We start from the raw sequence: 26,472 nt of genomic DNA, 5'->3' as shown, positions 1-26,472 counted from the left end.
TTAATATAAGACACTATCTTATTTTCGGGGAAACAGGGTAGCAAATGGTAGAAACTCATCACCAGCAAGTTTAATTTCACAGATCATATTCTAAACCACACAATTCCAGGGGTCCTGAAACTTTTTAAAGTGGGGGCCAGATCACGGTCCCTCAGAGAGCTGGAGGGCCGGACTATATGAACTACTAATTCCTACTGTAACACCTCGGCTGCGCTCACTGCCCAAAAAAACTGGCGGGCCGGATCAGACTCCTCTGCGGGCCGCATGTGGCCCGAGGGCTGTAGTTTGAAGACGCTACTAGTACTTACTAATCAAACAAATAGTCTCTAAGAGAGTCTTAGAAATGTGACCAGGAAAATGTGATTTGGCAACTATCACAAAATGTTCTACAGACCTTATGTGTGAGAGTATCAATAGGAACACAAAAATCAACATATTGGGTAGACAGAACAAAAATCATACTTCTCCCCAAATAAATGAAAAGGCATAATTATAAGGATTTTGGCTTCCCTAGGATGCAAGGTTAATCCTTTGAAATTGTTGATCAAATCACCAGTGTGGGAGTTGTGTTAAGCTCTGTTTCTTCCAGCTAATGAAATATTAATTTATCAAAATTACACAGATGTGCATAGGCTGTTTTTATTAGAATTTGGGATAGGATTCAAAATTACAAAGGAAATTCTTTAAATATAATTTAAATGGGGAAAACACACAGTACTAAATCTGAGCTATAAACCAGTTAAAATGTTTCTGTAAACTTGCTTATATTTAAATATTAACAACTAGATACCGATCATTTATGTTTGAGAATAAACAACTCTAATAAAAATGTGAAATCTTCCCAGATTAGTATTCTAGGTATTAATATGAATGTGAATGTGAATATGTTAATGGTTTTTATGATAAAGCTGTTGGCTTGTTATTTTGAAAGATAGGCTCAGTGTAATGTGCTGATTTCAGATATATACTTAAAGTATTATAACAGGAAAAACTATTAACCATATTTGTAATATAATGCTTAATTTGAAGGTCTTTGGCATGAAGGAAATATACATTTTCTAGACTTCTTGAAACATTTGTCTATTTGTTTACTAGACATGTGGCTAGAGACCATATATCATTTGTGTTCTTCAGACAATAGGCATGTGTGGGAACCATGTCAGGTCCCACAGGATAGTCAAGGCTGGTGGGAGAACAGAGGCCTTGTTATCAATACACCAGAATGGCCAAAGGCCGCTCTGGGCATGTGCCTAAGGGGGATGCTCAAGGACTCTGAGCCTGGGAATCTTTTTTTTTTTTTTTTTTTTTTTTTTAAATATATTTTATTGATTTTTTACAGAGAGGAAGAGAGAGGGATAGAGTTAGAAACATTGATGAGAGAATCATCCATCAGCTGCCTCTTGCACGCCCCCTACTGGGGATATGCCCGCAACCAAGGTACATGCCCTTGACCGGAATCGAACCCAGGATCTTTCAGTCCCCAGGCCGACGCTCTATCCACTGAGCCAAACTGGCTAGCCTGGGAATCTTAATCAGGCCATATGAGCGGGTGCAAGGACACAAGGTACACTGTGCCCTTCTGTAGCCAATATGATTGATGTAACCATCTTTGATTGATGATACCTCTTTGTGTAAATGGTATCAGAGTAGGTTACCGACCACCTAGTTGCCTGGAGTACGCTAGAGTGAGAAGTCTGCTAGAGTATGGAGAGAACAGCTGGGATGGAGTGTGTGAAGTCTGCTAGAGAGAGCAGCTGGGCAGGAGAGACAGGAGAAGCTGCTGAGCCAGAGAGCTCAGGAACTGCTATGAAGTGAGGCAGTGAGTCTAGGATACAGCCTGCGGCTGCTTAGATAATAGCTGTACAGACACTGATGCTACTTTATGGGAAAGATATGCATTTACTAGCCGGTGTCTGGCTGCCTGCCTGTATGGACTTTGCATGGACTTTGCTGTGAGGACTGTTTTTATCTGATGGCCATACTGGCTTCTGCAATAAAGACTTATTCTTTTTAAAAAATATACATATTTTATTGATTTTGTACAGAGAGGAAGGGAGAGAGATAGAGAATTAGAAACATCGATGAGAGAGAGTCATCGATCACCTGCCTCTTGCACACCCCCTACTGGAGATATGCCTGCAACCAAGGTACATGCCCTTGACCGGAATCGAACCCGGGACCCTTCAGTCCCCAAGCCGACGCTCTATCCATTGACCCAAACCGGTCTCTGCAAGACTTATCCTTGTATACCCACAACCTCTCACAGCCTATACCCGGCATCCTAGGAGGCCCAGCCCCAGGCAGAGGGGCTCAGACCCAACACCTGCTGTCTAGTGAGCAGAGGATAAAGGAGGAGCTTGAACTAAGTTCCCAACAGTTAGTGCAGTGGGCAGGATTCGAGTAGGAGTCAGTCTTGGCAGAGTTAGAAGAATACGTGTACTCACAGCCATGCAGAGCCAGTCAGACCAGCAAAGCTGTGTGGTGCTCTTGCTGCTGGCTCTGGCAGCATGATAATGTTACCTCAACACTTCCTGTTAATTCAAAGTTTAGGGGGCAAAGTTCAGAGGCTAACATTGTATTATTGGGATTCAGTCACTTTTCTTCTTTGTTGCTACCATTCTTAAGCTGACTTTCTCCATGTAAAGGCAAAAATGTCTCCCAGAAGCTTGAAGCTGATATGATTCTTACAGTAGTACCAATTGGGAACAAAGAAAGGGAATACTTTTCATAAGGCCAACAAATGTTCTGCTGAATCAAATAATTGTGAATACTCTGGACAGGCCTGGATCTCGGGGATTTGGGAGTCCCCTTACGAGTGTAGTAATGATTTGTTAAAGAAAAATCAGGGAAAGCAGGAAGCTAGGGATGCTGGAAAGGAAAATCCAAATATTTATTATTTTTACCCAGGCTGGTATTCTCAGTGGTTAGAGCATCAGCCTGTACCCAGAAGTGTCATGGGTTCAATTCCTGGTCAAGAGCCATACCTGGGTTATAGGTTCAAACTTTGATCCTGATCAGGGCACATGCAGGAGGCAACCAACCACACATTGATGTTTTTCTCTCTTTCTCCCTCCCGATGCTCTATCCATTGAGCCAAACCAGTTTCGGCTCTCCCTCCCTCTTTTCCACTCTCTCTAAAAATATTCTCAGATGAGGATTAACAAAACAAACAAACAAATCATATATTATTTTGTATGTGTAAAATTAAAATCTTGTTTTTTAAAGCATTTCCTGTTTCTTACTGTATTTTAAAAATATTTTTATTGATTTCAGAAAGGAATGGAGAGGGAGAGAGAAATGGAAATTCAGTGAAAGAAAATCATTGATCAGCTGCCTCGTGTACACCCTTTGAGCCTGTAACTTGGGCATGAACTGGAATCGAACCCAGGACCCTTTAAGTCCACATGCAGATGCTCTATTTTCTGAGCCAAACCAGCTAGGGCTCTTACTGTATTTTTTAATAAACTATTCACCTTTCTTCTCTTAGGAAGCCTTCACAGATAACTTAAGCTCTTATAGATATTGAATCAACTCAGACTACTATTCTATTTACCATACTTTATTTATGCCCAGGCAATTTTCCTATTTTAATACCTCTAAATTTGGGGTCCATCTTATAATGTTGCCTTTAATTGGCAACATTTTTTTACTTCTCAGATGTACATAAAAAGTTGATAACATTGTAGACTGAATGTAAAATGCTACTTTTCCATATTTTATACTGCAACTTTTAATTACATTGTCATTTACATTTTTAATGCTATAGATATTTTTATTCTCCCTTTGTAATAATAGCCATTGGATATATTTGTCCAACACAATGTGTGGCACATAACAATCAATCAGTATAAGCTAAATGAATGAGAAAATAAATTTATTAGTTATTGGTGGGAGTTTTTGCACATATAAATATACACACATACATAATATACATGTAAAACATATATGGGTGTTTTGATAACAAGCTAATATAACAAAGATCTAAAAATACAAGGTTTACATACGATAGAAGTTTGTCTAGTTGGTGGGTGTCCAGGACAAGGAATTGGTTCATCTCTGTGTGGGCATCCAGGAAGTTGGTCTTTTGTGTCAGATTGGATTCATCATCTTCTATTCAAGGCTTCTATTTTTGGTCCAAAAGGTGTACTTCGATTGTTTCCATTTCCCAGCCAAAGAAATGTATAAAAAGAGTATCCAGGACAGGTTTGTTTATTTTTATGTACTAAAATAAAGTACATAAGTCACTTCCTTTCACCTTCCATAGGCCTTAGCCTAGTCTGCTGGCCATACCTAGCTCCAAGCGAGGCTGGAAAATGTAATCTGCAGCCCTAGGTAGCTTTTTCTTAGGATACAATTCAGAAAGTTCTATTTCCAGGATGGAGAGAATGGATATTGGAGTAGCAGTCTCAGCCTTACATAAAGGCTCCAAGACAGAAAGTTTTTAAAACATTTTTTTATGAATGTACACTAACACTTGGGAAGTTTTACCGTATTAGACAACTGGAGGCTTGATGCACAAAGATTCCTGCAAGAATAGGCCTTCCTTCCCCTGGCTGCCAGCACTGCCTTTGCTCAGGCCAGAGCTACCTTTCTGCCTACCCAAGCTGCCCAGGGGCCTGGAGCAGCTGTGGTGGTTTGGAAAGCCTGTGTCATCACCATGGTGATGATGCAAGCATCCCGCCCCGCCCCAGCCACTCAGCACCTGTGTATGCAAATTAACCCACCATCTTTGTTGGGTTAATTTGCATACTCACTCCTGATTGGCTGGTGGGCACTGCAAAGGTACAGTCAATTTGCACCTTACTTTTTTATTAGTGTAGATGAGTATTGATACTATTGAACTGCATTTTCCTCTATATTTGAACATTAGAAAAATATCAATTTTATTCAACAACATGTACTAGTTAATACCATTTTGAAATATATGTTAAAACAATTGTCACTATTTTTCTTCATTCATTCATTCATTTGGGATTTGTTGAGCTGTTTTTGTTTTGTTGGTGTTTTATTTTTCATCTTTTAGTTTTTATTTTTAAAATTTATCTTTATTGAAAGTATTACAGATTTCCCCCTTCATCCCCCATTGACCCCCTCCACCCCTGTACCTGCCCCCTCTCCATACCTACTGCACTGAGTCCTTGATATAGGACAGATAGTGAGCTATATTGATATCTTAGTTATTATATTGTGAATTTTCCTCTCTAGATGCTTAAGTGGAAAAGTGTAATTTTACAAAATGCTATGAAAAATGAGGTTTAATATGAACTTATTTAAGATTCAGTGTAAACAAATGATCGAATATGTATGATTTTCTCTCCCCCAATAGGTTCTTCGGGTGGTTCGGCTTATTAAGATTTCACCTGCATTAGAAGACTTTGTGTACAAGATCTTTGGTCCTGGGAAGAAGCTTGGGAGTTTGGTTGTATTTACTGCCAGCCTCTTGATTGTTATGTCAGCAATCAGTTTGCAAATGTTCTGCTTTGTCGAAGAACTGGACAGATTTACAACATTTCCAAGGGTAAAAACTAAAAGATGTTGTTGAAGTCATTATTCTTATTATAGTAATAATGATTTACATCAAAGTAATTTCACTTTATCAGTGGTTCAATCATGCTGTCATATTTTTGATAACTTGGAGTAGCTAGTTTTAATATTTAAAACGGTCTCTCCTGCAGGGTGCAGGTGTTTAAGCATATGTGCAGCTTATGCACTAATTCTATAATTCTGGAAATAATTGAATGGAATAAGATGCTGAGACCAGTAAAGATTGAATGTAGGGTTCTCAGCACCTATAAATGAAAACATAATAGAATTTTAAAACAAAGTTTGCTCTTCGTTTTTTGTTTGTTTGTGAGAGTTAACATTTTAAAATCTGTTTTACAGTTCAGATATTTTTATATCAGGTATACCCCAGAAGGATGTTTTGAATTTTAAACTCATAAACTCTTCTAAAGATTTGAACTCTTTAGGTCATCTAGTACATGCATCAGCATTGTCATTAGATTTCACTTACGCTTAAAAGGAAGTTAAAAATAAATCAATCCACAAGCAGAACTCATGTAGAAGATTTAGCCTCTAACCAGAGGGATCCTGAAAATTAACTCCATGTGGATTTAGAAACATTAAAAGTTTAATGACCAAGATAAAATAATGTATATATCTTCACCATAAGCTTACATAGTAAATCCTATTATATAAAAAACATAATATTGGGATAAGATATATATATATGACTCAGGTATTAGGACCATGCCCCCCATCGTAGTTTTGTGGCCTTGTCCTTTGTCCTTCTGTTGGCACCTGACATCCTTTCTTGGGGGACTGTGCAGGGGTGATGGTGTTCAGGAATTTATGTAAAATAACCACTCAGGGAGAGCATGTTTGTGCAAGGAGAAAGCCAGGATCTTTCTTCCACTGCTGTCCATTACTCCAAGACCTCCATTAGCTCCTTTACCTTCTCTCCCATCTGAAATGTCTGCATAATTTTGTGTGAATAATTTGGCTGCAAGTAGCAGAAAACTTGACTCCAACTGACTTAAATAATTAGGAAATTTTATATCACAACATTCAAGGAATTAATTAGACTCCAGGAAGCCAGGACTCTGAATTCTCTCAGGTGTTATTATGGGTTGAATTATGTACCTCAAAGAATGTGGTGAAATCTAGGACCCCAAAATGGGACCTTATTTGGAAATAGAGATCATCAAATTAAAATGAGGTCATAAAGGTGGGTCCTAATCCAATATGACTGAATTTTATAAAAAGGAGAGATTTGGACACAGACATACACAGAGGGGAGGTCATGTGAAGACACATGTGGAGAAGATGGCCATGCGATTGGTGTGGCATTTACAAGCCAAGAACCTCCAAGGACTGCTGGCCAACACCTAGAACTACAATAGAAGAGGCAAGGAGAATCAGAGGGAGCATGGGCCTGCCAACACCTTGATTTCTGATTGCTAGCCTCCAGAACTGTGAAATAAGAAATTACCATTGTTTTAAGTACCAGTTTTTGGTACTTAGTTACAGTAGCCCCCAGCAAACTAATGCAATTGCCTTCTCCACATACTGCCTTCATGTTAACAAAATGCATGTGACATTTCTAGAGGGGCGAGGGGACCATCTCTGCCTGAGTCTCCTTAGAAACAAGGCCATCTTTCTCAGCACCATCCCCTCTTCCCTCAGCAAAGGATCTCTCCTGTCTTACTGGCAAGATCCAATAACTTGGCCACTCCTAAATGAATCATTGGCAATATGGCTGAAATAAAAATGACAGGCTTAGATTAATCATATAGCACAAGATGAATATTTCAAAGACAACCACAGAAACCTCTAGAGTGGTTGGACCCAAAAGCTGAATAAAATTTCTCTCTTTTACCTCTATGTCAAAGCTCTCACATGCCCAGTGCAAACAATGTGGCAGGAAGAATGGCTGGTGTTTCATTTCTTTTAAATAAACATGTGGCAGGAAGAATGGCTGGTGTTTCATTTCTTTTACCAGAAGCATCTGGGCCTCAGCTCCTTCCCACAATGCTTAGATAATTCCTGCAAAGCAGCCAGTGTGGGGGGCCTGGCACATACTAGATCCCTGCCCTCCTTCCCTCTTTTTATGGCAGTCGTCACTTTCTGTCACATGCTAATGACATTTATGCACAGATTTTTTAAAAGTATATTTATTGATTTTTTAACAGAGAGGAAGAGAGAGGGATAGAGATTTAGAAACATGGATGAGAGAAAATCACCGATCAGCTGCCTCCTGCACACCTCGGTTTTTTTTTTTTTTTGTCTGTTTTGTTTTTTTAATATATTTTATTGATTTTTCACAGAGAGGAAGTGAGAGGGATAAGAATAGAGACTTAGAAACATTGATGAGAAAGAAACATCCACCAGCTGCCTCCTGCACACCCCCTACTAGGGATGTGCCTGCAACCAAGGTACATGCCCTTCACCGGAATCAAACCTGGGACCCTTCAGTCCACAGGCCAATGCTCTATCCACTGAGCCAAACCGGTTTGGCTATGCACAGATCTTATCAGCTCTACTAGAGTACAAGTATCAGAAGTGCTTAACACTGGGATGTGTAGCATCAGGAAGGACAGTGGGGCAGAAACAGCCAAGAGAGCCTCAGCATACAATCCCTTGAGATGGAGAAAGGGTGCTTGAAATTTTTCATGGAGAACAAAAGAACATATCCATAAAATATAATAAAACAGCTTTGTCATCTCAAGCCAATACCTTTCTCCAAACAGACACACTGCTAAGTAGAATTAACAAGGAAGAGCAAGTCCTGCTGAGAGGCAATATCTTGCAGTTCCTGTTTTGTTGGGACTAATAAGTTATTTTAAAGGAGAACAATTCAGATTAACTTTTCATAATGAAATAGTTCTGTACAGGTTATAAGACTGGTCACTAAAATAATCAGGATAAGCCCTCATTTGTTTTGCAGTTCTACAAATGGGTATCATTTTTATGCATAAATAATACGCTACCCTCCATAGCATGAGGTACTTGCGTTTTAATATTATTTATTTGGTATGTTTCTAATTTGTATTCTCTAAATGCTAATTACTTGCTCTATTGAATTTTCACTTAAAATCATGTCTAAATCAGTTATACAATATAAATGGTAAATGCTATAAAATACTTAATTACAAATTAATTTCCCCATTTTCTCTCTACCAAAATGACTAATTGTAGTTTTAGTTGTGCTGAAAGAATTACTGAGAAATTTGAAGAAGCAGCATGATCCTTAATTTATTTTTCATTATTTTCCAGGTGTTGATAGAGTTTAGAAATATTTTTTTAATAAATTCAAGGTTTATTTTATCTTCAGAGCATGATTACTTCAATTAGTATTGCTGACACCCTTATTAACTTTTATTTTATTATTCTTTCTTTCATATATTTTTTATGAAACATTTTAGACATACAAAGAGATATCAAGAAGAATAAAATGTATTCTTCAGCTTAACAAGCAGGTTGGCAATGGCTCTGAAGTCCCTGAGTTCCCCTACCCTCATCAGTTTCTTCTCTTTCCCATAGAGAACCACTTTTCTATTTAAATTTGATATTTATAGTTTGTTGCTTTGTTGTTGTTGTTGTGTGTGTGTGTGTGTGTTTTGTGTGTGTGTGTGTGTTTTATCCCTTTAAAGCTCTTAGTGCATATATAGGCTTAATTGCAAATCACACATTTGCATAATTTCCACCTACCTGCCATGTATGGTTTCATTCTGCACTGTTTCTTCTGCCAGTTGCTTTTTTTTTTTTTTTTTTGCTAAACACAATGCTTGTGAGATTTGCCAATATGAGTGCATGTAGCTATATTTTATTTGTTTTTCTTGTGGTATAACATGTAACTATATATTGCATTATATATGATGCACTACTTATTTTAAAAAAACTGCACAATTATTTTTCCATTTTCCTACATGGCAAACAAATGGTAAGGTGGGCCTTCAATATATCTGACTCACTGAATAATCCCCTTCCCTTGGGTTTGGGAAGGACTTGTGAATGTGATTGGATTTAATTCCTCTGAATATGTTGCTTATCACTCGGAGTCAATCAAAAAGCAGATAAGAGGGTTTCCTGTTGGCCTTGAAGAAGTAAGCTGTCACTTTGAAGGGCCATGAGGCTAGGACCTGAGGGTGACCTCTAGGAGCTCAGAATAGCACTCAGGCAACTGTAATCAAGCGAGCAGGATCCTCAGACCTGCAACCACAGGAACTGAATTCTGATAACCTGAATGAGGGTAGAAGGAGACCCCATGCTCCGCATGAGACCACAGGCCAGCCTACTCCTTAACTTCAGCTTATACACCCTGAGTAGAGAACCTACCAACCACCATACCCAGACCTCTGACCTATAGAAAATGAGGTAATAAGCCAGTGGTGTTCAAAGCTGCTAAATTTGTAACACAAATATAGAAAACTAATGCATGCAGGACTTTTTAAAATATTTTTTATTCCAAATAATGCTGCTCTGAACATTGCACATTAACTTAAGCACATGTGAAATTCTGCACATGTGAACATTTCTTTAAGATAGGTGGGTAGGATTGGAATTGCTGAGTCTTAGAATGAAGCTTTCTTAACTTGCATTACAAAATATTTTTACCAATGTATCTGCTGTCAGCAATATGAGAATGTTCTGTACCCCAGAACATTCAGTCTTGTCAGGCTGTGTCTTTTAGCTCATTTACTCCAAACTGATTTTTGTGGTTGTTGGGATATGGAACAATCTTACTTTATTTCCGTTTAGATAACCCATTCCCAGTATTGACTAGTCTATCCATCCCCTGCAGTTCTGAGTACCAGCTGGAATATGATTCCCTATGTATTTCCCTAAGTCAAAGCACAAAGTTCCCTTTTCATGTCCTTGTACCATAAAACTTCTAGGGAACCCAATAAGTATCCATCTTTACTTAGGTATCTCAGTTAGCCATCTCCACCTTTTAGTGGAATGGGACTTTGCCCCTTTGTGCCAGACACAAGATTTAAAACTGAAGTCTAGCAAAGATCATGAGTCTCCTAGGATTACCTGTTCTTGACTCAAGCTACTTAGTTTTTTGTTCTTGGGTTTCAGTTATTTCCATTAACTAAGACTTTAAAAGAATATTTTATCCAGAGTTTTCTGGTGTTTGTAATTTGTATTCATATATAAGGAGACACTGATAACATTTTGAAAAGGAAAAAAAAACACATTATGATGACTGTCTCCCAGGGATAAATTGATTTTCTTTCTTTTTTTAAATAGGCACAACCTGAGGCCAGGCCAGACATCTGCCTTTACCATCCTCACCCTCACATTTCTTTGCATTTCTTTGCTTTATAGATATTGCATCTTGTTGGTGATCATATCCCCATGCTTTTGTTCCCCTAATAGCTACACCAATGAAATCCATTTTTCACAAAATATCAGATACATCTCTTCACAATGAAGACTAAATAAAGATGTACCTGTTTTATGGTTGTTTGTAATTCAGTCAACATTCTTTATGTGATGAAGCCATGAGGTATATACACATCAACCAACATACCAACTGCCTTCTTTACCTTATAACATAGCTGAAAATATAAGGAAGAAGTTAGTTTATCTCATAGCAGACATAAGAAAGAACTCAAGTAAGCCAGAAGGTGAAATATATCAAAGACATCCTGCAGAGTATTTTAAAATTCTGGGAACCTCTATGTGATAAGCGATGGTGTTCCCAAATCATCTCATTTTAATAAGAGGAAGCAATTGCTTCCAGGGATGGAGGTCTGCCAAGCTTTATGAAGAGTTGTCTTTAGGTGTGCATATGATTTCAACAGGAAAGGATATGGGCAATGGCATTAAATGAGGATACTCCATAGAGGGAACAGAGAATGAATAAATCAGAGATGTGGAGATCACAGGGCATATGACGAAGGAATTAAAGTGTGTCTGGAGCTGGATGATAAGAATGTCTCCAGAGGTTGGGTTTGTGCACAGGAGAGCCATTGAAGACTTTTATTTTATTTTATTTTTTTTCCCTGGAGAATATCGGAAGAGCTATTTTGAGGAAGGTTACACTAGAAGAAATGTTATTTCTCTGAGGAGGTATTTTCATTGAACAAAATGAATTTTTTTGAGTAGAGACAACATTTTATGATTATTTGAGGACTTAGAAACATCTTTAGGGCAGAAAGAAAAATAATGTTTTTTTTGTTGTTGTTTTTTCTGTGTGCCTATTACTATATCAAATCTTCCACAGTCTCTTAAAGGTAATTTCATTTGAGGCTTTAGGTAAAAATTGTCATCATTGCCTGGATACAGCTGTGCAATACAAAACTATCGATTTGCTTTAAATTGTTAGGTAGCACAATGATATAGATAAGCATCTCAACCCAAAATAAGCTGTAAAATTAACTTCGTTTCCTTTCTGCTGTAATAGCAGAGAGGATTTTTGCTCCTATTTGAATTTATTTTTGTAGTGATTCATCACACAGTGGCATGCTGATAAAACAGTATATTGTGCATTTTCTTTTAAAGGATGATGTTAATGCAGCATGAAGCACAGAAAGGGCCAACTTTTACTGCTATTATGTGTTGCTATCATTGCAGTTATCAGAATCATAACCTTCTTTAAATAAAGTGTCTTTGTATTTCAATCTCAGATGTGCACTCCTTGGGGAGAACTTTGTTTGCACCTCATCATATTTTGATAGTTTTCTCCCAATCATTTGCAGATTTCCAACTATTAATGGCCTTATTCCATTAATATTATTTTAATAGAGAATCTATTCCATTACACCAACTTCAAAAATAAATGAGAGCCATTAATGAGGAATAACTGTCTCATGCAGTTCAGATGAGCTTTTGTAAGCCTGTTTTCACCGATGAAAAGGTGACTATATTATTAAATATTTTCTTGAGTGTTGCCTACAAAAAATACAGTCTTATAGCCAGACATTTCAACTATTCTCTCATGGCTCCATACATCCCCCCATAAATAAAAACAGATCAATAGTATATCTTTTAGAGGATTATTAGGAGGGTTAAAGATAAAAGTATACAAATGAGAGTTAACACAGTGCCTTCAATGCAACAGGCAATCAACAAGTAGTAATGGCTAGTATTGTTCCTGAATGGCATGGGAATACAGTTTAGCGGAATTCCTGGCAATAATCAGAAAGCCTAACAAGCAGAGCTCCCTCAGTAAGTTATTGCAGCAGTACCTTAACAGGAAGTTTTCTGTATTGCATGGAAAGTTAGAAAATGGTCCCAATTCCAGTTTAGTATATTCACTTTAGTTCGTCCTATGCAACTTTCCATAAAAATGCAAGAAGTTAAGACATTATATTACAGAGAAAAAAGACCAACTGCCTAATTGCATCTACTCATTGGAGTATATGGATTCCCATCAGTTCCTGGTTGGGGTCCATATGGGAGGCAACCAATCAACCTCTCTCTCTCTCTCTCTCTCTCTCTCTCTCTCTCTCTCTCTCTCTCTCTCTCTCATCAATATAATTTGCAGTAAAGATCTTTGTGAACTTAGAGAAATGAGAAATCAAAGCCAACTAAAAGGGATCAAAACAATAAACAAACAATTTCTAAGCATAGTAGTTTTTTAAATGCAAAATATAAGCAGTTCTTTTCTAAAGCTGCTTTTTTTTATGAAATCAAGTGAAGAATCTTGTTCTTGATCATATTTATGCCAGGGGATAGTTAGAAAAAATTGTGAGGTTTGCTATGTAGACTCTGGGATTTTTAGTTACAAAAGTTTTCTTAATAAAGCCTGTTTATTTAACAATAGGATATACACCTGTGCTTTAGAAACTCTATTCTGTATATGTTACTAAATGTTTATTGCACCAAAAGTAACAACTTTCATCTGTAATTTCATAGCAGATATTTGCCTATGAAATGCATCATTTACGTTATGAAAATTTAATATGACTGGCATTAGCAAAATCACTAATTAAGAAATAGGGCATAAATACTTCAAGAAACTTGACAGTCTGTTCCATGAAGGAAATTAATTCAGAAGTCTCCTATTTGCATAAATCTCCAGGTCCCATTTTCACAGCTGTTTGTTCTGTCAGCTAGATGGTTGCATTTCAATATTATTTTAACATAGTTGGTGGGAAGTGTACCTTTCAACTAAAAATAGCATGCTCTGCAAGGAATGCTGTTAAGGAAAAAATATAATTTTGTTCAGTTCATCCTGATAGTTCTTCCTTAAAATTAATGTTTCTAATATAGGAATTTTAGCATTTCAGTCTTTGTTAAAATATTTTTATTATTAAAATACATTCTGTTCTTTTAGACTCTCATGAAAATGAAAAGGTTATGTCCTTTTCATATGGAAAATGTTAATGAGTAGAGCTTATTTTAGCAAAGAATGAAAAATGCTGGCAATATCTATTTTGCATTAATCAGTCCAGCATAATATGGAGTTTCAGATGTGTACCCAATAATGTGCTTGACAAAGGAGGAAAAAAAATTCTAAATGTATCTTGATTGTTTTGGTACTTTAGATAATAAAAGGAGACCAGAAATTATTAGATCTCAAGATGTCTTGTACCTATAAAGTCCAAAAGGACTGCAGGAATTTGAAGTCAACAAATTCCAGCCTAGAGTCCTGGCAACACCATTTGCTGCCTGCAAGTCTACCCTGTTTCCCTGAAAATAAGACAGTGTCTTATATTAATTTTTGCTCCCAAAGATGCGCTAGGTCTTATTTTCAGGGGATGTCTTATTTTTCCATGAAGAAGAATACGGTACACATTTATTGTTAAATGAAAATAAAGGAAATTTATTATCTGTATACGGTACGGTAGTACGGTAGTTGTCAACACAAACCAGACAAACTGTGAATCTTACAGTATCAAGAATTTACTCATTTATTCAATGACAATCATGTCATCATCTTCTGGAACATCATCATAACAATCTAATTCCTGAATTTCCTGGTGAATTTCTTGTGACTCCATTTCTTTCAGAATCCGTGGACCAAATCTCTCATGTTTAGCCTAGGGGGGCCTTATTTTCGGGGGGGATGCCTTATATTTCACTCAGAAGGAAACCTGTAAGAAGGTCTTATTTTCGGAGGATGTCTTATTTTTGGGGAAACAAGATAGGTTAATCATTTAAGGCTTCTGCACTTCAGTTCCCCTCTATAATAGGAGCTATAGTATGTAAGGTAACTGATTCTAATTTATTAGCATTGCTAATATTTTCCTACATAATAGACAATTAATTGCTTTGGGAGCTGTAAAGCACCATATAAATACTAATTATGGCTCAGTGTCACATATTATTATTACCTTACCCTGAGAGAAATCCTAGGATACTGTACAAATTCATAATTTTGTCTGCATTGTCATTTATGGTGGTGTATGAAAAGTTAACCAAAGAATGGCTAACATTTAAAGGAAAAGAGACAGATACAACTATACACACTTATAAGATTCACTGGTTTTTGCAAATGAGCTTCTGCCATCTTTCCTTTTACTCTTGAAATTATATTTAAATGTAGACTCTACTTAAAGTAATTTGCTGCTGGAATAGGCATAATGTTTTGATGTCTGCTTTGCTTCTAATTACGTTCAAGCTCATTTTGACATTTAAGGCCAATTACATTAGTCTAGATTCAGTAAGACTTTTCCATAAATTTAACCAATAAACAGGCTTCTCCCCCTCTCTTTTTATTCATTTAAATGGAATGCTTAGCAACAAGCATATTTTAAGAATTATGAAAGCAAATAATGTGGGTTCATTTTGAAAAAAAAGCAAAGAACAGTTTGGCCTTTCTTGCCAACATAACAGGCAGTCATGGAATTAATTGAAACCACCGGTTTCAACTTTATTTTTTTTCTAAGCCATAAAGAATAAGGCATAGAATCTTCATTGTATAGAAATTAATATTTTAAATATTTCACTTATTGACTACAAAGGTAATTGATTTCAAAAGATCTCACATTCCAAAGAGTTCATGTGCGGAGACATACATGACACCAGAAACTTTTCCATTTTAAAGTCACTAATCACTAACTAAGTCCCTACAACAAAATTCGGTCAGTGTACCATTGTGTTTTAATCTCACAGAATAGGTCATGACTTAAGAGAGTACAGCACCTAATTTGCTTAGCTCTCCACTTGCTAACATCGCAGTTTTGCTGTTTTATTAAATAAATACTCTAATGTATTGATGGCACCAAAAGACACTATAAATGCCATTTATAGTATCTATTAGTAACAAAGCATTCATTTTAGCCATATTCTATAATTTTTATAGTTAAGATATAGTCTGGGAAAATACATCATATAAAATAAAGTTTTCAGTTGGTTGTCAGTACTGATGAATAGATCACAGAATAGTAGACACAAAGCTAGATGCCATCAAAATCACTGTCACACTTTCAAAATTATGTATCGAAAGGAAATGTCTTCTTAATATACAGTTTACTCTATATAATGTTATGCTTAATAAAAATGAAATCGCATTGTATTTGAAATAAAAAAGTTTTGTCATAAAACTATATAGGAATTTTAAAAATTTAACTAGATAATAGAAGCCTTTACTTGGGGTAATTTCTTTAAGACAGATTTTTAACATTATTAAGAATATTGTTTTATGTAGTGCTTTAATGTTTGCAAAGTACTCAAACATAGTTTATTTTGATTCTCAAAACAGTCTTCAGAGAGTGATGATATGATCAAACATTTGAGAAAGATTGGTCATCAAAGATAGTTTACCTAAAGCCAATTAGCCAGTCAGTGATTTATTCTCAAACTCAGCCTTGTGATTGCAGAACTAAAGGTTTGATTCTTTGCCTCTCTGCACTATGACTCACAGAGGGCCATGGACTTCATTCTCAGCCCATTAAGTCCCTATCTTGAACTGTAATCCTTCTGCTGTTCCTTCTAGGAACTTCATCTCTTGAGAGTGAGGGCAGAGATGTGGTGGCCAAAGTTAAATCAGATGAAGAAGTTTGTAAAGCTTGCCTCTGACAGTGCATTCAGCAAAAACAACAAAGAGGTTTGCCCGCAGTGCTGGGACTCTCCTTTGGAGGCTGTGGTGGAAAGGAGCCCACCTCCCTATGGTAGAACTTTCTCCACAGCACAGCTAGATGAGTGGGTGCAGCCATGGAGAATTAGAGTCACCTAGGAGCTGACATTTTTCCTGAGATTTTAGCAAACAATAGAAAAGTGGAGTTTGGAGAACTGAAAAGGGTGTAATTGAATTGATGGACCATAGAATTTCAGCTAAACCGGAGAAGGGAGAATTTCAAGTCAAGAAATGTCTACCTTTGATGGCTTTAATGTTACACTCCAAAGTTTTTACTAAAAATTTCAAATCCACGAAATTTTTATTTATAGACAATTTAATTTGGCCACCATAAGTGATGGCTCTTGGAGCTTTTATTTTCTGTGGGTCTTTAAGTATATTTAATGGCATTTGCAATGGTTTTTCCCAATCCCTAATTCTCCATAAGACCTTGATCCTGTCAGTCATAATTTTGCCAACCAATGCACTTTTTAGAAATTTAACTTTAATGTTAGGTAGATCCAAAATTTACCATATATTAAAGTCATGTTAGATATTGACAACACTTTGAATAGTTGAGTAATCTTTAAGTAAAAGGAGCTATACGACAAAATATTAAAGAATTATGAGGTCAGTGAGTTTTTCAGAAGATAAAGCTCTTCTAGATATCACTGCTATTTGAGAGGGGGGAAAGGAACGAGGAAGTTACACAGGTGAATAATTAAAGCAATTAAAATCAAAAGTGTTGTCACTTTTGCACTCATTAAATACCTACCACCAGGGCAAGTCTTCTATTTTAGGGCTGACTGATAGTAAGACCCAGCAGGGAAACTCTCAATAGGAAGGCAGAGCTACTGTGTAAGTTGTCAAGTAGATTTCACTTTGAAAGCAAATCTTTTATAGAGGAAGCGTTCTTAAAACTGGCTAAAGATAAATAAAATAGATGCAAATGATATTGTAAAATGAGAGTGGTATGTGGATGATATCAGTCATATTCACCACATTTAATAACTTTTAATGTATATACTTTGGAAATAAAAGAAATACATGTTTTACATGTATTTTAATACCAACAGTAAAAAACGTATTAAGTACAAAGTAACTTACAAAAACATATACCCACATAAAAACCTGTATACAAATGTTCATAGCAGCATTATTCATAATAGCCAAAAAGCAAAAACAACCCAAATGTTAATCCACTGATGAATAGCTAAAATGTGGGGAATCCATATAATAGAATATTATTTAGCAATAAGAGGGACTGAAGGATTGATGCATACTATTGTACAATGTAGATGATCCCATATTGTAATATTCCATTTATAGAAAATGTGTAGAATAGGCAAATCCATAGAGGCAGAAAATATATTATTTGTTGCCCAAATCTGGAGGAGAGAAGAAAGGGGAATGACTGATAATGGTAAAAAAAAATTTTGGAAGAAATAATAAAAATGCTCTTAAATTAGTTATAATAGTTGCACAACTCCATGGATAAACTAAATATCATTTAATTATACACCTTTAAAAGTGAATTTTGTGATATAGAAAATATATTTTTGTAAAGCTCTTACTTTGTAATGTTCAATAATTTGCCCTCTTTCCTAGTTCCTCAGTCCTTCCTATTGGATTGTTCCAAGCTTGTTGTATGGGCTTTCAAGAATTTTTAAAAAATGTTTTTTATTGATTTTAAATAGAGAAAGAGAGAGGGAGAAAGAGAAACATCAATGTGAGAAAGAAACATCAATCTGTTGCCTCTTGTACACACCCCAACCAAGAATTGAACTAAAAGCCTTGGTATGTGTCAAGACTAGGAATGGAACCAGTGACCTTTCAATACATGGGACAACACTCTAGCAACCGAGCCACACTAGCCAGGACTCAAACATTTTTATACAAACAAAAATACATCTATAGTTTCAGTTACAAATAAAATTATGCTATATATTCCACACACAATATATTGATCAAAACTTAAAGTGTTTACCTACCCTAATTTTTAAAAAATCTAATTGTTTTTTACCTAATTTGACATCTACACATACTAAAAACCTAAAACATGTATTGGGTCATCAGGTTATCAAAGAACATCATAATATATTTTAAAGGGTTAAGAACTACTTTTCCTTAGTGGGGCAGAGTTGCTTATTCCAGCCTGTTTATTTCAGCACAGGAAAATACTCTTGCTTTGTCTTCACCTGAGTCTAAGAAGGTCTATCATAAAAAGATTTGTGGTCAAAAATGGATCGTTGAGAGAGAAGGGAATGTCCTGTCACTGATGAATCTGCCTCTGCCTACAATACTATGTTAAGGCCCTCAGTGACTCCATGGAAGTGTGGTCTAGAAAAGGTTGTTCACCCCACATATGATTGGTGTCCAAGGCTTGTTAGTTGGAACAAAAGAGAAGACTGGCAAATACTTGTTCATTCTCCTTTCTTCCCTTTTTGGTGAACTTTTTTAAATTTAAGTCTCCCAATCTTGGTTTATGACCAGAAAGTACAGCATCAAAATGTAAGGCTACTTAAGGAGAAACTATTAGCTGTGTTAGTAGGACTATCAGGGAAATTTGAGGATATGTGTGGAACTAGAACCAGGAATCAGGCTAGGATTTAGCAGGATTTCCTGACAAATTGAATATAGGATGTGAAGGGATTAGAAGGTCCAAAGATGTCTGTGAGACCTTTGACCTCTGTAACTTGAAAAATAGATTTATCATTTTCTAAGATGGGAAGGAATGTGGGAAGAACAGGTTTGAGGAATGAGGCATGGAGAGTCTAATAGATATCTAAGTGAAACTGTGAAGTTGATTCTGGACATTTGTAGGGGGCTGGACATACAAATGTGGGAACATTAGTATATAGAAGTTAATTACAGGCATGAGAATGGATGAGATCAACTAGTTAGAAAGTATTGAGAGATAAGAAAGAAATCTGAGGATTGAGCCCTCAAGCTTTGCAACACTTAGAGATTAAGAAATTGAAGATAAACCAGCAAAGGAAGCTGAGCAGGGTTTGCAGTGGTATTTGTGCCTCTGCATTGCAGTGCTCAGGCCCTTTCAGTGAGCCCAAGTCCCTGTTCTCTGGTTTCAGATGTATTTTCTCATTTATCATCCCTGTAACAGCTCACTTCCTCGTGCCTTTATCTCTGCTCTGGTTTTCACCCTCTGAGTGCTCCCACATACCCAAGGAATAGGATATTCACCAAGCTTATGATTTTCAAAACTTTCCTTTTCCATTTGGTGAGCATCATTGCAATCTCTTTATTCAATGCATTTTCTTTACCATGAAATTTTAGTTCATTCAGAGATTTTGCTTCTTTGGGATATCAATACACTTATAACTGACTTTGTAATGACTCCTCCATTGCTCTAAATCAGCTGCATAGCCAATCTCTCTTCATTATTCACCTCCAGATACCACTGCTAACCATGTGATATTTTTCATTGCAGCTTCCATTTGAAGTTCATTAGAGATGTTTTGGGTTGGTTTAGTTCTTCCTTAGTGGGGCAGAGTTGCTTGTTCCAGATTTCCTCATGCAAATGACCCATTCTCAGGTTAAGTACTTCTCCCTGATTCATTTAGCTGCAGCCAGGCACTTGCACTATGAACAGGGCCTGACCTGGCAGGTGATGTTTAATATGTGAGCATGTAATTAGAAACAAAAAAAGAAGAAGCGTTTGTAAACAAAGCTGTTCACTCCTGATTATATCTATAGGATTAGACTTGAGAGGTAAAGTATCAAAATAGGGTGAAATGAGAGAAGGGGAAGGTGATGAGATGAGCAACAGTGCTGAAACCTTCTTATTACACAGAGTGAGGGCAAGCCATTCTGTGAGAGTTTGATGAAATAGAAATAACGATATAGGTTCAAAATGTGGAAGTGGTCAAGCAAAGTAGGGAGTGATGTTGTGACTAAATCTTCACATCATAGCAGAAGTCTATGTCTAAAATGGGTAAATCCAGAAGTTCTGAATAGGTTATATAGATAGCACCACCAGAAGTGAAAAGACAAATGGTTAAGAACGGTGGCCTCCGGGAAGTGGGGCTGAAACACTTAGGCATGCAGTGTTGTTTATTATTCATTGTTTCTTATCCATTAAGAGACCCATCATCAGGTTTCTTTACTAAGTAATATTTTAATCATGTGGTATCATGTGATTATGATTTTTGAATAACAAAACAAGAAATGAGCAGAAACTATATAATAAGATGTCTGTTCAGTTTCATGAATGGAGACAATTAACGGGAAGATATGTCTTTCTCCAAAATTGGAGGATAAACTGAGAACAATAGCAATTTTCTTTTAGATTAATGAGATCTCAATGAATAAAACAAGAAGTTGTTTTGGGGAAATTAACATAAAAGTAAATAAAAGACTGCTGAGAGTAAATAGGGAAGGGCTAGTAGCCTGACAAGTTATTAAGTGTATAATTTTAGGCAATTTGGGGATGAAATAGACTGATGGAAAAGAATAGAAAATCCATAAATATAGCTGAAAGCATAAGAATATTTAATACATGACAAAGAGGATATTTCACATTAATGAAGAAAACAGATTTTTCAATTAAATTGTGCTGAATCAACTGATCACCTGTTGAAAAGAAAAATAAGATTAATTGCTGTTTCATTTATTATCCAAAATAAATTCTAGATTTAAGCTGATTTAAACAATGATTTCCGGTTCAACATGTTAAACATAATAGAAACTATTGCATAAAAATGTGGGAACATTTATGTCAAATCTTGCAATGTCAGAAGTCTTTTTAAGCAAAATAAAACACCTCAAATAATAGGAATGATAAATTAGACCTCGTAGAAATTTAAAATTTATATTTGTAAAAATACTATGAGTGAAGGGGAAGGGGGGAATCCATTAAACATTTATGACAGGTACAAGGTTCATCTTCTCAATTTATAAAGAGCTAGTAAAAACCAGTAAAGATTTGGGGCTCTGAGTCAACTGAAAGGAAAATAGCATAACAAAATGAAAAGTAGTTCAAAGGAACAACTTTCTCCAGGCCTTTGTTCATCACCTTCTTTTCCACCATTGAAATCCTAATCATCTCCATCATGAAAGTCAATTGCCATCATTTTTCCATACCTGTTCTTGACTTACCTGAGAGGAATATTTTGGTCCTCTAACTTGCTTTTTTGGTAGTTTTACCATATTTCCCCTACAGACCATATTTGTCACTTTTTCTTTTCCTTTAAATTTCTTAAGAGAACAAACATGTCTTCCTCATCTCAATCTCCAACACATGAAACCTTCAGTAACAACTAATTACCCTGTTTTGAATAACTAAACTAAATGAGTTGTTTAAGGAACAAGATCCTGCAGAAAATATAAGTCAATAAGTGCACTTGACTCAAAACTTCAAAGGAACTACCATTTGGATTTAAATTTTTGAATAAGATCTCAGCAAAACTGAGAAGGCATCCTTCCCATAGGACACAAATTAATTCTCAGCCTGTAATAAAAGTATTTCATGATGCCCCCATTCATTTGTTTATTCATGTAAGCAGCTATAAACACACGAATAACATTGTACAGAAAACTTTACTCTCAAATATAATCCACAGCATCTCATAATATGAACTTTCAGGTAGCTGAGCTGTGAGGAAATGAGATTATTTTCTTTGAGACTCTAAGAAGAGCAGAGGATAACCCCAATGCTCTTGCCCACATTGCTTATCTCACAATAGCAGGTTACAGTCCCACAGCTCCACATTCCTGGACATTTACTGAATGCATAATAGCTGAGTGTTCATGAAAGCTAATCAGTAGATGAAAACAAACTAAATTGGTTTGTGCCCAAAGCAGCTGAAAGGACCACCTGAATTTTTGGCCTGGATACCAAAAATAAATTTATTGGGCTTAATCATAAACATTTTGGTTACTTTGGAGAAAGAAATTTATGTCCAATAAAATCCCTTTGGTATTGGTAGATATTCTGACTATTGCAATTGAGTCTTTGGGATGAACACACACTGTCACGCTAGTGACATCTCCATTGAAGAAAATACAGCAATCTGATATTTTATGTAAATCATCTTTGAAACTTATGTTCCTTGCTTTTGAAGGTAATAAATATTCAACAGGAAAAAATAATTGGCCCCCATGATAAGACCTGGCAACTTGAGGTTAAATGATGTGTTAAACATCCTCTGAATAGTTTTTTATAATGAGTTAAAACTAACATTCGCTTAGGCAGCTGGCAAGGAAAATTTTATTTTTTTACTTGGTGATTCTGAATTCAAGTATGTACAACAACGTATTTCATACTTTTATGAACAGAAGACTTTGCAGGATAATCGGACTGTAGAAAAATTAACTCAAGAAGTTTTACACATGAATAAAAGGAGAGGAAAAACATTTCTCGTACTTCAAGATTCATTTAATAATGATTCCTTTGTTCAAATGGGTTTGTTATATATTGGGCATTGAAAACCTTACTTCTAAAAAAGTTAATTATCTATGGTAAATGAGAGAGCTTACTGTGTGAGTCTGATTGGGAAGTAGTAGATTTAAGATCTCACTGAACAGAGGAATCAACACTTAGAAAAGTACTTACTATGGAGTCAGAACACTTGAGTAATATTTCTTTTAGTGCCACCAATTAATAGAGTGACTTTGGACTAATCACCTATCATCCTAAAACTAATTTTCCTTATCTTCAAAAAGAGTAAATTAGATTAACTTTAAGGTCCTTTTTGGTTCTAAGTAACTGAGGAGCTTATATCTGGGGATCGGTTTATCTGTGTATTATACTGGACATTATTTCTTGGATTCTCAATACCTGAGGATTCAATTTAAGTTTCCATTGTACCTTGACCTATAAATACATTTTTAAAGAGTCACTAGATTCCAATTGTCAACTTTCCCAAACATGATCATAAATTCTCATCAATAAGCATTTATTGTCCTGCCTGGTTTGGATCCATGGTTAGAGCATCCACCCTCAGTCCAAAGGGTCTCAGATTTGATTCCCAGTCAAGGGCACATACCTCAGTTGCAGGTTTAATATCTTGTCTGGGTGTGAGCAGGAGGCAACTAATCAATATTTGTCTTTCACATTGATGTTTCTCTCTCTCTCTCTCTCTCTCCCTCCCTCTCTCTCTCTCTTTCTTCCTGTCCTCCCTCCCTTCTGCTCTCTCTAAAAGAAATCAATGGAAAAAATATTCTTGGGTGAGGATTAAAAGAAAAATAAATAAATAAATAAATAAAACATTTAGTGACCACTAATGTGTACAGAATACATGAATTAGAGATGTATATGTTATCATATAATTAATAAGAAACATATGTAAGATTGGAACTAAAGAAAGATCTTTCCAGAGAGTAGGAGTTCTGTAGCTTGGCTGGCTTTTGTTGTGATGCTGTGTATATTTTAGTCTTGGCTTTATCTATGGTCTTCACTTTGCTTTGGAAAAGAAACAAAATAATTATGAAAAATGTATTTGTTTTTATTAAGTTGCTCGGCATAGCTACCAATATTATATTATTTAGAAATAATTCTTTTTTAAAGAATCCTATATTTTTGTTTTATTTTTTCTTCTTTTTAAAAATTTATCTTTGCTGAAAGTATTATAGATGTGCACTTTGGTTTTTGTTTTTTTTGTATTTTTCCCTTTGACCCCCTCCTCCCTGCACCCACCTCTTCCAAGTTTTTGCCAAGAGTCTTAGGCTTTTATTATAACAAATAATTTAATAGATGGGTACTATAGAAGTAAAATAAGTTTTTCTCATAGGCCTTTAGACAATTAGATGTGATTCATTATAAAAACAAGTTGTGGCACTGGCCAACATGGCTCCAGGTTGCAAGTTCCATCCCCACCCCAGTGCCAAGGGCAAGAGCAACCTATTGATGTATCTCTTTCACATCAATGTTTCTCTCTCTTTCTCTCTATCTCTCCCTCACCCTGCCACCTCCTTTCCACTCTCTCTAAAAATCAAAGGGGAAAAAATGCCCACAGGTGAGTATTCATAATTACCAAAGACAAAAAAACAACTTGTGCTTAGCAGAAAAAATAAAAATACCGTATTTTCTGGCGTATAAGACGACTTTTGAAAGGAAAAAAAGTCAACCGAAAATCGAGGGCAAAAGACTAAAATTGCACAAAAATTACCTGTAGATCTTGAAGGCAAAGTAAGTATTTTCTTTGAAGTGGGGGGGTAGTCTTATACAGCGAATATAGGCCTAAACCTATGTTTTAACTGTAAAATTAGGGGGTCGTCTTATACGCTGGAAAATATAGTACAGTAATCCGTTGGAAATATTAAAAAGTTCACTTAGGGGAGAAAAAAAAGGGTAATAATAAGCTACATTCCTCGATTTTTTTCTAATTTTTTCAACAGTATTTACGACTAACAATGCTAATTTTAATTAAGGACAATTATTTTAGTTTGCTGCACTGAATAGTTAGATATTAGGCTTTTAGGATCTTTAGTTCTCAGCTCTTTCCCATCTGTTTGATTAAGCCTGTTCTTCCCCTGAGCACTCAGATAAAAATCACTAATATTGAGATCAAAGTCCTCAGGCACCACACACTAATTTTAAATTGCATGCAAGCCTTAAGCCGGTGTTTAATGCCTCCATTCTTTTCCTCTGTAGGCATTCATGTCCATGTTCCAGATCCTTACCCAGGAAGGATGGGTAGACGTAATGGACCAAACTCTAAATGCTGTGGGACACATGTGGGCACCGGTGGTTGCCATCTATTTCATTCTCTATCATCTTTTTGCCACTCTGGTGAGTTTAGCACTGTTTTCAATTATGTCTTAGCATTCATAATGGGATGAGCATTAACAGATTTTTTTAGCCTACATTCAACTTCAGAATGAGAGCCAGAGAACCAATGTAGAATAGTCTGGTTGGATGAGGTTCCTTCCATTCTAAATTTCCAGGTATCAACGAACTCCTTCAGGAACTAGATTTCAGATTTAATTAGGAATTTGTCTCTAACAGGTACAAGTGTTTGCATGAGGGGAAACAAGACAAAACAAAATAGAAATCTCACATTTGCATATCAATTTAAACATTTCTAATCATTCACATCCTAGATGATCTAAGGATCAAACCAAAACTATGTAATTATTATTATTTGTAACCTTGTATAGATACTTTCTTCAATTTCACTCCATCTTCCTCACAGCTATAATTAAACTGAAGATAGCAGCTAGAGACCTCAGGATCCAGTCAGTTAATTAGAAATCAGCTCAGTGGTTTTTGCTATGTGGGTCTGAAAGAGACAGATTGGGGGTGTGGGGGAAGAATAAAACACATAGCTGAAAATATTTTTAAAGCACAATAAAGGCTAAAACTAAATCCAAGGAAAAAAATTGACTTCTGTCACACAGATATTCCCCCTCAATGTATTTTTATTAAAAACAAAGAAAAGTTATTAAATATGGCCTATGACATACTAAGGGATGTAATTCTCAGGTTTTTCTAATATGAAATGTACATCTCTATATAATAAATTGATGCATACTTAAGAAGCAAACTTAAGCTCTACACTTATGTTAAAAGTTCCAAGTTAAGAATTCAGAATGGTATCCTTTATTATGAATACATGAAATAAAAACAACTGCTATTACTTATTGAGAGGCAAAATGTTTCACAATTTTATTCCTAATATTTGGTACAACCAAGTTAGGTAATATTCCCATTTCACAGATGATGAAACTGAGGTTCAGATGAGTTAAATAATTGTCACAATGTCACATAAAGTGTAAATGTTAGAGTCAGAACATTCCCAAGTCTGTCTGGTCTCAAAGCCTATGATCTTGCAACTTCCTTAGATTATGACACTTACTATTGTCAATGAAAATACCTGCATCAAATCAAACCTCTGCCCAAGAGCCACTAAAATAAAGCAAATTACATTTAAGTTCTAAGGTCCCTTCTAATTCTAAATATCTATGAATCAAACAAGTGCTTGGGTAACTAAATGTTATAT

General features: G+C 35.9%; 1 protein-coding gene across 4 annotated transcripts in view; it reads left to right on the top strand.

The window, feature by feature from the left end:
* NALCN (sodium leak channel, non-selective) overlaps positions 1-26,472 on the top strand; it is a 264,733-nt gene that overhangs the window by 120,236 nt on the left and 118,025 nt on the right. For all 4 annotated transcript variants that reach the window (XM_045588772.1, XM_036457498.2, XM_036457492.2 and 1 more), the window contains exons 13-14: positions 5,327-5,518; positions 25,125-25,262. In XM_045588772.1, coding sequence (XP_045444728.1) covers positions 5,327-5,518; positions 25,125-25,262 — 330 coding nt within the window. The remainder of the gene's footprint in view (positions 1-5,326; positions 5,519-25,124; positions 25,263-26,472) is intronic.

The sequence above is a fragment of the Pipistrellus kuhlii genome, unplaced genomic scaffold, assembly GCF_014108245.1.
Source record: "Pipistrellus kuhlii isolate mPipKuh1 unplaced genomic scaffold, mPipKuh1.p scaffold_m20_p_3, whole genome shotgun sequence".
NCBI classification, from domain to species: Eukaryota; Metazoa; Chordata; class Mammalia; order Chiroptera; family Vespertilionidae; genus Pipistrellus; species Pipistrellus kuhlii.
Note: the sequence above shows the minus strand (reverse complement) of the source record. Positions and strands in the feature narration are given on the sequence as shown.